The sequence below is a fragment of the Polypterus senegalus genome, chromosome 11 (assembly GCF_016835505.1).
Source record: "Polypterus senegalus isolate Bchr_013 chromosome 11, ASM1683550v1, whole genome shotgun sequence".
Taxonomy (NCBI): Eukaryota; Metazoa; Chordata; class Cladistia; order Polypteriformes; family Polypteridae; genus Polypterus; species Polypterus senegalus.
Window position 1 is genome coordinate 153299490 of NC_053164.1, and position 10978 is coordinate 153310467.

General features: G+C 37.3%; 1 protein-coding gene across 1 annotated transcript in view; it reads left to right on the plus strand.

Moving 5' to 3' along the window:
- The window catches only part of mtpn (myotrophin), a 31032-nt gene extending 20288 nt beyond the window's left edge, over window positions 1-10744 (plus strand). Inside the window, exons 2-4 of the mRNA XM_039769948.1 lie at window positions 2336-2449; window positions 7600-7683; window positions 10142-10744. Of these exons, the coding sequence (XP_039625882.1) occupies window positions 2336-2449; window positions 7600-7683; window positions 10142-10228 (285 nt within the window). The 3' untranslated portion in view covers window positions 10229-10744. The remainder of the gene's footprint in view (window positions 1-2335; window positions 2450-7599; window positions 7684-10141) is intronic.
- Window positions 10745-10978: the final 234 nt, after the last annotated feature.

Sequence of the window (10978 nt, forward strand, 5' to 3'; positions counted from 1 at the left end):
TTTACAGCAACTCAATATGAAAATTTGCCAAGAATAAGGCACACTGGAAGGACACATGGACCACTGTGTACCCATAGAAAGTCTGCGTAATTTTGTTCCATATATTAGGCTAATGTAAACATTTGGTGGTTAAACATTGTGAAGTGGAGTTTAAGACCCGTACCATCTATTTTCCTGTTAGGCATTGCAATTATTTTTTTTTTCCTCCCAGCCCCAACCAATCCCCCTTCTCCTCCCCAATAGGTGTAGTTGCACGCTCTGTCCTTATTCCCTTATTCGGTGTGAGCAGGTTCAACATGCTTAATGAAGTAACCTGATTTAGCCTGCTTTTTTTTTTTGGATGGGGTGAACATTTCTCTTATAGGTTACATGCTTGCTTGCTCGCTCATTCACTCACTTGTGTTTTGGGTGGCATATTCTGGAAAAATAACTTGTATTCAATTGCTTCGTTTTTTTTGCTATTTAACTTCACGGTGTAAAAGGTGAATAAAGTAAAGGAATTTTAACTGTGGAAGAGGTAAACCTTCAGTTTCAACTTTATGACCCATTTACAAAAGAGTAAGACTGTTCTTTAAATGTGATGTACTACCTCCCCAGAGATTGCCAAGAAGTGATGGACTATCTTGCAGATATTAACTCCTTTTCTGGAGTATTCTACATACTCTGGAGAAAAAAATGTTATTAAAACAATGCACAAAGCCATGTTGCTGCTCCAGTAACCACTAAGAAAAAAAAAAGTTTGAGCTCAGTCAGCCATTTGGTTTTAAAAACTCGCATAATTTTCTTTTGCAAAAACTGTTTGTTCAGTATACCTACTAACGTGACTAAGTAGAATAAGCCCAACTGAAAGTAATGCTATCATTGCTTAAAATAGTTAAAGCAGCATGTTCTCATGGACATCTATAACTGTTTTATAAATGATTCTAAACATTGCTTATTGCAATCAGCCGATTGTGTCCTTTCTCTCTACTTTATTTGCTTGCTGCTTGACTAACTTCTTACTTGTGTTACCAAAGGTGGAGCTGCTAGTGAGGGGGCACTTACTGGATTATCTGATCGTTTGTGTTATTAGAACATGGAAAATGTGGTGGACGAAAAAAAGGTTTAACCAGGGTCTGTCAGAGTTCGCTTTCATGGTTCACTTGATTTGAATTGTTGTCTATTCTATATATCAAGGAAGCTCTTATTTGAAACTTTTTTTTTTCCCTCCTTCATAAAGCACTGTGATTTGGAGTATAGGTTGGATGGGGAGGGAATTAGGTGCCAAGAATATTTTCAACCTCAAATTGGATAAATGGTTAAAGTAAAATGTGTAGAGCAGTAACAAGACATTTTGAGTAACACATGCAAGTAAGAACTTTGCTGTACTCTGTACATGTGTTAATAGTGACATAAAACCAAACTTGCTGTAGTGCTAAACCATCCAATTTAAAAAAACTTCAGTTCTCCAGCAAAGGAAGTAAATTTTATTTCTTGCTCGAATGCCTTAATGACCTGTTGACTGTGTGTCCTGACTGGATCTGTGAAGAACTTATGTTGTATTTACCTTTACGAAAATGAGAATTTAACTCTGCATGAAGCTGAAACCTCTGTATCCCTGTATTTGAAATCTGGTGGCAGAGAAAGGTATATTGCTATCTCAAGTATAGTAACAGCAGCTTGATAAAAGGCTACATATTCTACTGAGTTATTTGGTTTTTATTTCAAAATGCAATGAAATTGTGACTTGTGTTATTTTAATTAACTCCCATTTTCATTTTAGCTTACACTCTTGTGATCTGTACTTTTGTGCAGCTGCAAGCAAACCGGCTACAGTTTGTCATTTAACATTAAAATGCTTGCATTGCTAAAATAAGCATTTGTTTCAACCAACAATGTAAACAAAGTTAATGGAATGGACCCTCCCTGCACTTGTGACCACTTTCAGTCAATTGTCTCCCTATGCAAGGTTATTTCCTTTTTTGTATTACTGACTTGTTGTGCTACTATTAGTTTGACGGCAAATTATGAAATTGAGCTTCACATCTCCTTATTACTCCAAGTAAAATGCATCATTCTTACCAGCGTGCACCTCTGTTTTAGTAGTAAACGTAGTAGTTGCCAGACCCTTACAGTGGTACCTAGAACATGCATCTGGTTTGCATGTTTTTGACATAAAAATAGTAATTAGCCTACCAACTTCCATTTTTAGCTAATCAAGCACAAAAAGTAAAAATCTTCAGAATGCAATCTTTGGTAAGTGATACATGCACTGCTTTAATTGTTTTGTGTTACATAAGTTGTGGTAAACAATCTTTAATCCAAACAATACCTATTTTATTATTTTATTTAACAGGATGAAGATGTAAACCGGACCTTGGAAGGTGGCAGAAAGCCACTACATTATGCTGCTGATGGAGGGCATATTGAAACACTGGAATTTCTTCTTTCTCTAGGTGCAGATATTAATGTAAGTTTACAGCTGCTTAATGACATTAGCCATCTGCTCTCCACTAGATGCGGAAATTATTGTGAGAGTAAAGTGTGCACATTGAAAATGTGTAGTCTGGTTTGATTAGAATCTCTTTATATCTTAATGGACTCATGGTTTCTAAACCTGGATGTATAAACGATGCATGATCTTTTGAATGGTATCAGTGGTTCACTTTAAGTTGGTTTTTCACTTTGAAAAGCAAAAGAGAGTTTACAAAAAGTAGTTTCAGTTTTCTGTGTGTGGTTGTTTTTTTTTTTTTTAAATTAAGAGTCAGTGGACAGAACCAAAGCCAGTTAATTTTTAGATGTTGCTTTTAATATCTAATTTACTATTTTTAAGTGGCAATCAGGTAATGTGTCCACTTAAATACATATGTTGGATGGCAAATTGCTAACAAGACATTTGACATTCTTAATTCTTTGGCCTTTATACCTAATTTTCTTAATGTCTGCAATAATTTAAGTATTGCAGTTTGAATGTGTAGTATATGGATATTAACTCTTTTAGGGCTAATTTTTTTTTTTTTTTTTTTATCTCCTAGGGCTGAATATTTTTCCAAAAACTAACATTTATTAAAAAAGAACACAAAGCAATTGTTTAACATATCAAATCAACAAAAAATATTTACTTTTGACAAATATTACTGTCTTGCATGTTGTATGAGCCTGCATACTCTATGATTTCACATACATATCACATAAATTTTATACAGCAAAGTCTGATCTCGCTCAAAGCAGCCAATTTCAGTCATTGCCACATTGCACTGCTTACAATACGTGTTGCTTTGGTGCCTACTTTTCAATTGTCTGTTGCTGCACTTTCTCACATATATTGTTAGTGTGTGCTGTAGAGAGACAAGTCACCTTTTGCCATTGTGCCATTCCACTGCCATCAAGTTTTCTGCCCACATGAAAACCGTATTGTCACCTCTTTTCATCTTCTGAAACTTTATGAACTTCATGCATGGCATTATAGTCTGGCTCACCCCATGGGATTTGCTTCTGTTTATTACAGAAGTGAATAAAACTTTGCAGCAGCACGTACCTATCGCCATGCTGCATAACCTGTCCAAAGCCACCAGGGGACAAAGCACGTTTGTACCAATGCTCCCTGAAGTTACATCCCCAGTTCTGTCCCATCTCTATTTGTAATACCACAGCACACTTCATCTCGTCTTTTGTTGTGGGTTTACACTTTGGAAAAAAGAGAATGCGATGCAAACGCAGCCCGCGATTCAAAAAATTTCTCTGCCTACCTGTTTATCTCGTCTGACGGTAGCTGAAAAGCAGCATCAGGGGAGAGCAGCCTGAAATACAGCAGCTGGCGATCTGTCATGTCCAACAGCAAGCCATGCCGTCTTGTGAAGTCCAGCAGCCAAATCGGCTCTCAACGGATCAATGTCTGTGTATTTATCCCACACAAACCTTGCCGTAGATGCATTGGCTGCGCGAAGCGCTCAACTGGCAGCAGATCCGCTGGCGCGGCATCGGCTGGTGTTTGATCAGCTGATGCCGGCTTCTCACTCTCTTACTCGATCTCCTGATCACTGTCAATAAAATCCGATTCTGAAAAATCAGAGTCCGACTCTGTGATAATGCGCAAAACCTTGTCTGCCGAGTGTTTTCTTTTCTGCACTCACTTCGCTCCCTTGTCACATGTCGATGCCATCTTGCCATTGTTTACATTTCGCAACTCATGCACACGCTAGGATTAGTTGCCGAGTCAACGAGTCTAGCATTCCTCCAAGCACAGAGGGGAATGTCTGTGACGTGACAGTGAGATTTGTCGCCATTAACAGCTGATTATCTCCCTCAACCCCTCCTGTCGACATCCGCCCTAAAAGAGTTAATTCCTAATTCATTTCTACAGTTTATTGCTATTCTAATTTTTTTGACTGAAATTAAATTTGACTTTATGCCCATGAAAAATGTTTGTTATTCCAAATCAAGTGTTTTGAAGCCCCCATATTGCTTCACACATACATTGTTCAGTCAGTTAATTACTGTGATTGTGCATGTTGTTAGGAGTGTTTTGTCAAACTGACATAACAGCGTTTTAAAAATGTTACAGTAAAGTGCGCATGCCCATCTGCCATGCATCTCGACATACTACCCATCAAATGAAACTTCAAAGTCTCGTCTTACCGATGATATAAACCATTTTGACACACAACCACAGCACTGACACTAAAGCCTTTTTTTACAGAGAAGTACATACTTTTAAGAGTTGACTTTCCCTACCTTTGAAGACCCCCTGCAAGTCAAACATCAATATTTCCGAGCAGTATTGATCCCATTCTGTCCATAAGGCTCCAGCGAATATAATCCAGTAAAACGATTAGGTCCAAAACACACGATATATCCTCAAAGGGACAAAAACTCCAGAAAACGTTTCATAACTTGAGACTAGCTACGGAATTTTTTTTCATTTCTATTGATCATATCAGACGTAATTTGTTTCTGTCGGCGATAACCATGCTACCGCATGTAACACGGAAGTGTTAGCTTCTGATCGACACCTAAGTTGGCCAATTACGACGGGTCTGGGGTTGACTGGCACCTCGTATAGCCAACGAGTGTCACAGACAGCTGAACGATGACGCACAACTCCAAACCCTGGTAGAATCTACCAGTTTGATTGGACACTGTGACTGACACTCAAAACTTACAGCCAATGAGCAGCCGAGCATTTTGATATGTAACTTGCCATACTAACTTGTAAACAAACGATCGGAGCTGCGAAGGTGGCATTTGTGCCAGTCTGTAGAGTTGGTGCGTGGTTGTTTGTTGTGATTTCGCCAAGTTTTTTCGCATTTTAAATATGAATAAAAGTAGAAGTTTAAACGTAAATACACTCTTGATTAAATAGATGCATGTACGCGGCGTGAAAGTAATCAATCGGCCCAGGAGACCTCTAATGGCAGAAAGCGACATGTGCCACGCCCTTGTGCTTTCTGCTTGCTAGTGATTGCTGCCATCAAGTGGCACATGGAAAACGCTGAGCTGTGTTGTAACAGTTTGTAAAAGAAATGTATATAGTTTGTGTGCATTTTATAAAAAAAAAAAAAAAAATAAAAATATATTTTTGGCCCATAAGACTTGTATTGACTATTTTTACATAGAAATGTGTATTTTTTATTATTATTTTTATAACTAATAGAGTGACACTGTGTGTAGATATAGATTCCTTTAGGTGTAAGCTTTCAGTAGAGCCCTCATTGATATATGTGGGTTGAAGCATTCAAAAGTTATTACACTTTTTCCATACGTTCCAAAATGTGGATAATGGTCCCTCTAAAAAGCACCTGGGCATGCCCACATAAAAACTGGTGTAAAAATGTCATTTTTACAGGTATTCTTTTCAAATTTGAAATGTGAGTAGTCAACAAGTTATTCTGTTGGTACATAGTGTGTTTCTGTCCCCACCTACCTACTGCAGCTTTATTTTCCTTTATTTTCATAAAAAACTTAGGCGAGAACAAAAAAATTTGTTTTTTTTGTGAGTTCTAATGTGCATAACTTTTGATCAGTCACACCTACAGTGATTCTGACTACTAAGGGTGAAACTAGAGAATGTTACCTTTACAAAGAGACCAAACATGTGTTTATACTCCAGATAGTTCAATAACCGCAATGATTCTAATTTGGAGAGGTCGAATTACAAGCGATTTAGCAAAAATGACCCCGTTTGATAAGGGGTTAAAATGAAGTGCATGTTTGTTTATATTTAAACCGTATTAATTGACAATTTCAACTAATTTATTTTTTGAGAATATACAGTCACCTGCCACTTTATTAGGCACACCTGTTCAACAGCTTGTTAATGCAAATATCTAATCAGCCAATTGCATATCAGGAACTCAATGCATTTATGCATGTAGGCATTGTCAAGACCATCTGCTCATGTTTAAGCCGAGCATCAGAGTGGGGAAGAAAGGTGATTTAAGTGACTTTGAACTTGGTGTGGTGGTTGATGCCAGATGGGCTGGGCTGAGTATTTCAGAAACTGATCTGCAGGGATTTTCATGCACAACCATTTCTAGGGTTTGTTTCCAAAGAAGGGAAAATATCCAGCGAGTGACAGTTCCATAGGCAAAAGTGCCTTATTGATGCCTGGGATCAGAGGAGAATTACCAGACTGGTTTGAGCTGATAGAATACCACTACTAAGTCAAATAACCACTCGTTAAAACTGAGGTATGCAAAAGATCTATGAACACACAACATGCTGAACATTGAAGTAGATGGGCTACAGCAGCAGGAGGTCACACTGGGTTCCACTCCTGTCGGTTAACAACAGGCTAATGAGTCTGCACAGGCTCACCAAAATTAGACCATAGGAAGACTGGAAAAACATTGCCTGGTCTGATGAGGTTTTATTTCTGTTGAGACATTATGATGGTAGGGTCAGAAATTGGCATCAACCGCATGAAAGCATGGATTCATCATGCCTTCTATCCACAGTTCCGATTTGGAGTGTAATGGTGTAGGGGATATTTTCTTGGCACACTTTGGGCCCCTTACTGCCATTTTAGCATTAAGATACCACAGCCTATGAGAGTATTGTTGCTGACCATGTCTTTCTCTTTATGACTGCAGTGTAACCATCTTCTGATGGTTACTCCCAGCAGGATAATGTGCCATGTCACAAAGCTGAAATCGTCTTGAATATTACAGTGTGTTCACCATACTCAAATGGCTTCTGTAGTCACTAGATCTCAATCCATGATAGCACCTTTGGGATATGGTAAAACAAAAGATTTGCATCATGGATGTGCAGTCAACAAATATGCAGCAATGCTTTATTACTGAAATATTTTAGAGTTTTATTGTATTAAGTCTGCTTGTGTGTAAAAGACAGCAATTAGAATGAATCTGTATTTGATGAATTACTCCTTATTTAAACTCCAAAAAGTGTAGCTTATTATAATAAGAATATTAAGTCCAATTGTTAGTGTTTTACCCCAGCACGTATAGTATTGAGTTCTACATCTACACCTTTGCTTATGAAAGCTAAAATGTGTAAAGATTACATGGGATGAGTTTTATGGAAAAACATGAATCATGTTGTGTATCTTGAGGAATTTTGCCTCTTAACAGTTTTCAGATTTTTCTTGTTACTTTACAGGCATCTGACAAATATGGTATAACTCCTCTCCTTTCGGCTACCTATGAGGGGCACCTAGAATGCGTCAGACTTCTGGTTTCTAAGGTATGTCTGTGGGGTTTCCCTGTGTCTGTCTGTCTGTCTGTATAATTTTGTCCAGCGTACAAAGGCAACAAGAAACTGGTAGACTTAATATTGCAAAGAGCATTTTGCTGTGTGTGTACATGTGTTTGACCAATTGTGTAAAAAATTTTAATTGCTTAAAAGATATGGTTTATGGTAATTGCTGCTGATCAGAGCTATGATGGTGGTGTCATCAGGAAATGTAATGATGGCGTGATCAAAGAGTATAGACATTGGCTTGGAACATTGCCTTGTGGAGTACCTGTGTTGAGGATCACAGTGAAGGATAACCTGCTGCCAGTCTGTAAATGCTGAAGTCTGTTGGTTAGCAAGTCCAAAATCCAGTAGCTAAATGTCCTAAATGACAAAGTCTTGTGCTCGGCTTTGATTGTGCAATAGTATTAAATGCAAGAGGTATGACATCCTTTGTATGTCAGTTGTGGCCATATGGAAACTGGCAATGCTGCAGAATATCTGGAATATTTTGTGTTTTTGTCCCAGTGTCCGTTCCTCAAAACACTTCATTACTATAAGAATGAGAGCCACATCTCTGTAGTCATTCAGACCGTTTGCGTTCATATGCACAGGAATAATTACCATTTTGAAGCTGCCTGAGACCATATTCTTTTAGCAAAATATTTTAAAATGTCATTGAAAAAATAAGCTAATTGATTACTAATGATTTTTATGAAAGCAAACTCATTTAAAAATTCCTTACTTCATTTACAGAAGCAAAGAAGGAATTGTGTGTTACTGCTAGCAGTTGAATGCCAGGCTTTTTGTTGTGGCCATTAGAGTTGGCATTGAAGGCATTAAGTTCATTGCAGAGAGAAAACAAGGATAAAATTGGGTTGGATTTACCTTGTAATCTGTAAATGGCACTCTGTTTATACTTTCTGTGAATCATTACCATTGTTGGTTTCTGCTGAGTTCATGTCTGCATTTGTGTGTCCATGTCATCATTTTGAAATGCATTGCTGCATGACTTCTATAAATTTCTGATATCACTAATGGCAAAACACAAAATTCTGAATACCTGATAATGTTAAAAGGAGTTTGTCTTGCATAATTATCATAACTGGCTTCACAAGCAACAAAAATATGCAGAAAACGCATATCTCTGTGGGCAAACTTACAACATTGCCATGTTCCAGAAGTGGTGTTTTAAAAACAAAATAGAATATAAACATGATTGTCTTAGTTATCTTTTTTTCAAATATAATTTAGTTGGTGTGTTTTTGTGGGATTTTTTTTTTTTCCCCCACCCCCCTCCCTTCTGTCCTTTCATCGTTTGCCTCATTAGCTTTAAACGGCATGGGGATATAAGGGCTATAGGATATTGCAATAAAATCATTCACAAGGCAGGAACCCACTCTTTGTAAGACACACTTCATGCATGTTCCCACTCAATTATATGAGGCCAATTTTACATTTGCCAGTTTTACTAACATAAATGGTTTTTAGGCTATAGGAGGAAAATTAGATTACCTGGAGGAGCTGTCACCAGTCTGGAATTTAAACCAAGTGCTAGATTTAATGCTCTAGTCATTCTTATGCACTAGCGTATCAATATGTTATCTCCTCTTTCGACTCCCCCAACCCTGAGTGACTTAACAGTCCCATTTACATTGGCCAAATAAGTTCTGTCGTTTTTGAAATGTGGGAGAAAACCCGTGAAGAAACCTGGAGAATGAACAGATCCCAGATACAGTGAGTGAGACAGAAATATTGTTCACATCTCTGAAACTACCCTTTCAGCCACTCCAAAAATGAATGAATGTATGTACATTCATAAATGTTTGTGTATATTTTTTGTATTAAACTCTTTTAGTATTTCATTTAGGGGTAACATGGTTCAGTGTTTAGTACTATTGCTTCAAGAGTCTAATATGCTGGCTTTAGATCTTGTTCCCAGTCACTGTCTGTGTGGAGTTTGTCTATTCTCCATCTCTTCATGGGATTTCTGGGTGCAGGTTAGGTTGGTCTGTGGCACTAAGTAGTCCCCAAAGTTTGTGAATGAGTGAGTTGTCAACCTTTGTGTATAGTGCTACATGGTTATTCGGGCAACGTTGATCCCAAATTTAAGGTATTTTTGGGAATGCAAGTATATAACATTTCACTTTGTGTAATAGTTTGTCTAAACATTTGCACTTATTTAAATAAAGGTCATTATCTTGATGGATATCGCATCTGTGTACTTAAGTGCTAGTTTTCACTTAATGCTTGCTTTTTCCTTAAAGGTTGGTGTGCATCTATCGTTTATATTTTTATATCCTATTCAGTCGCCTCCTTTCAGTGTGGCAGCATTGAGTAACTTTTGTGGAATTGGATTTGTAAGTGCGGACCCAATAGGAAAAGTATGTTTTAGAAATGTAAGAGAGAGCATTGACGTTTCAGTAGTAATGTAACAATTTTTTTTTTTATTTATGTATTATTACAGGGTGCTGACAAAGAAAAGAAAGGACCTGATGGCAAGAAGGCAGTTGAAGTCACAGAGTGTGCTGATATAAAAGCCCTCCTAAAATGAGAATGTATTTTTCTTTTGAGAAAAGAATTGGCGAATTAATACTACTTCTGTGGCCTCAAGCTGATGCCTATCCTTGCTTGTCTGTTGCTGTCTCCTTATATTCAATTGTTTGACAACACAAGGACCAAAAAGGAAGTTGAGAATTTTTTAATGGGGGAAAACAATTGCAACTAATACAATATAAAATGTACTTTAAAATGAATGCATATTAAACAAATGAAACATTTATTTTCAGGAAAAATGTATCTATAAGGTTAAAATGCACTTAAACAGTGTATAATTAGGAAATTATTTAAAAAAAAAAAAAAAATCAAGTAATTTTGCAATGTTTAAAACTCATTATGCAACACCAATGCCAACAAAGTCCAAACTAATTTTTGTTGTTCCACTAGTTGTTGCTAATATTGTCTTGCAAGCAATACAGATTTGCTTTTTGCTTTGTGTGTTTTTGGTCAATTCTCATAGTGTAGGTAAAGCAGCAAGATATGAATCTTGTCATCTCAACCACTATAATAAGCACTTGGAAAAAATCTGTATGGACCTGAAAGGCAAAGGCTTGCTGATTAAGTACCACTGATTCATTTAGAATTAACAAGGAACCAGCACTGCCATAAATTTGATTTCCGTAAAAGCCAGAACAAGTTCGGTAAGAGTGCTGTTGAACCTTGGGTCTTCCTAGAAGAAATAGGAACCCACTAGCTTTACTCCATTTGAACCTGCCAGGCAAATGGTCATTTTGGGTCTAAGCAA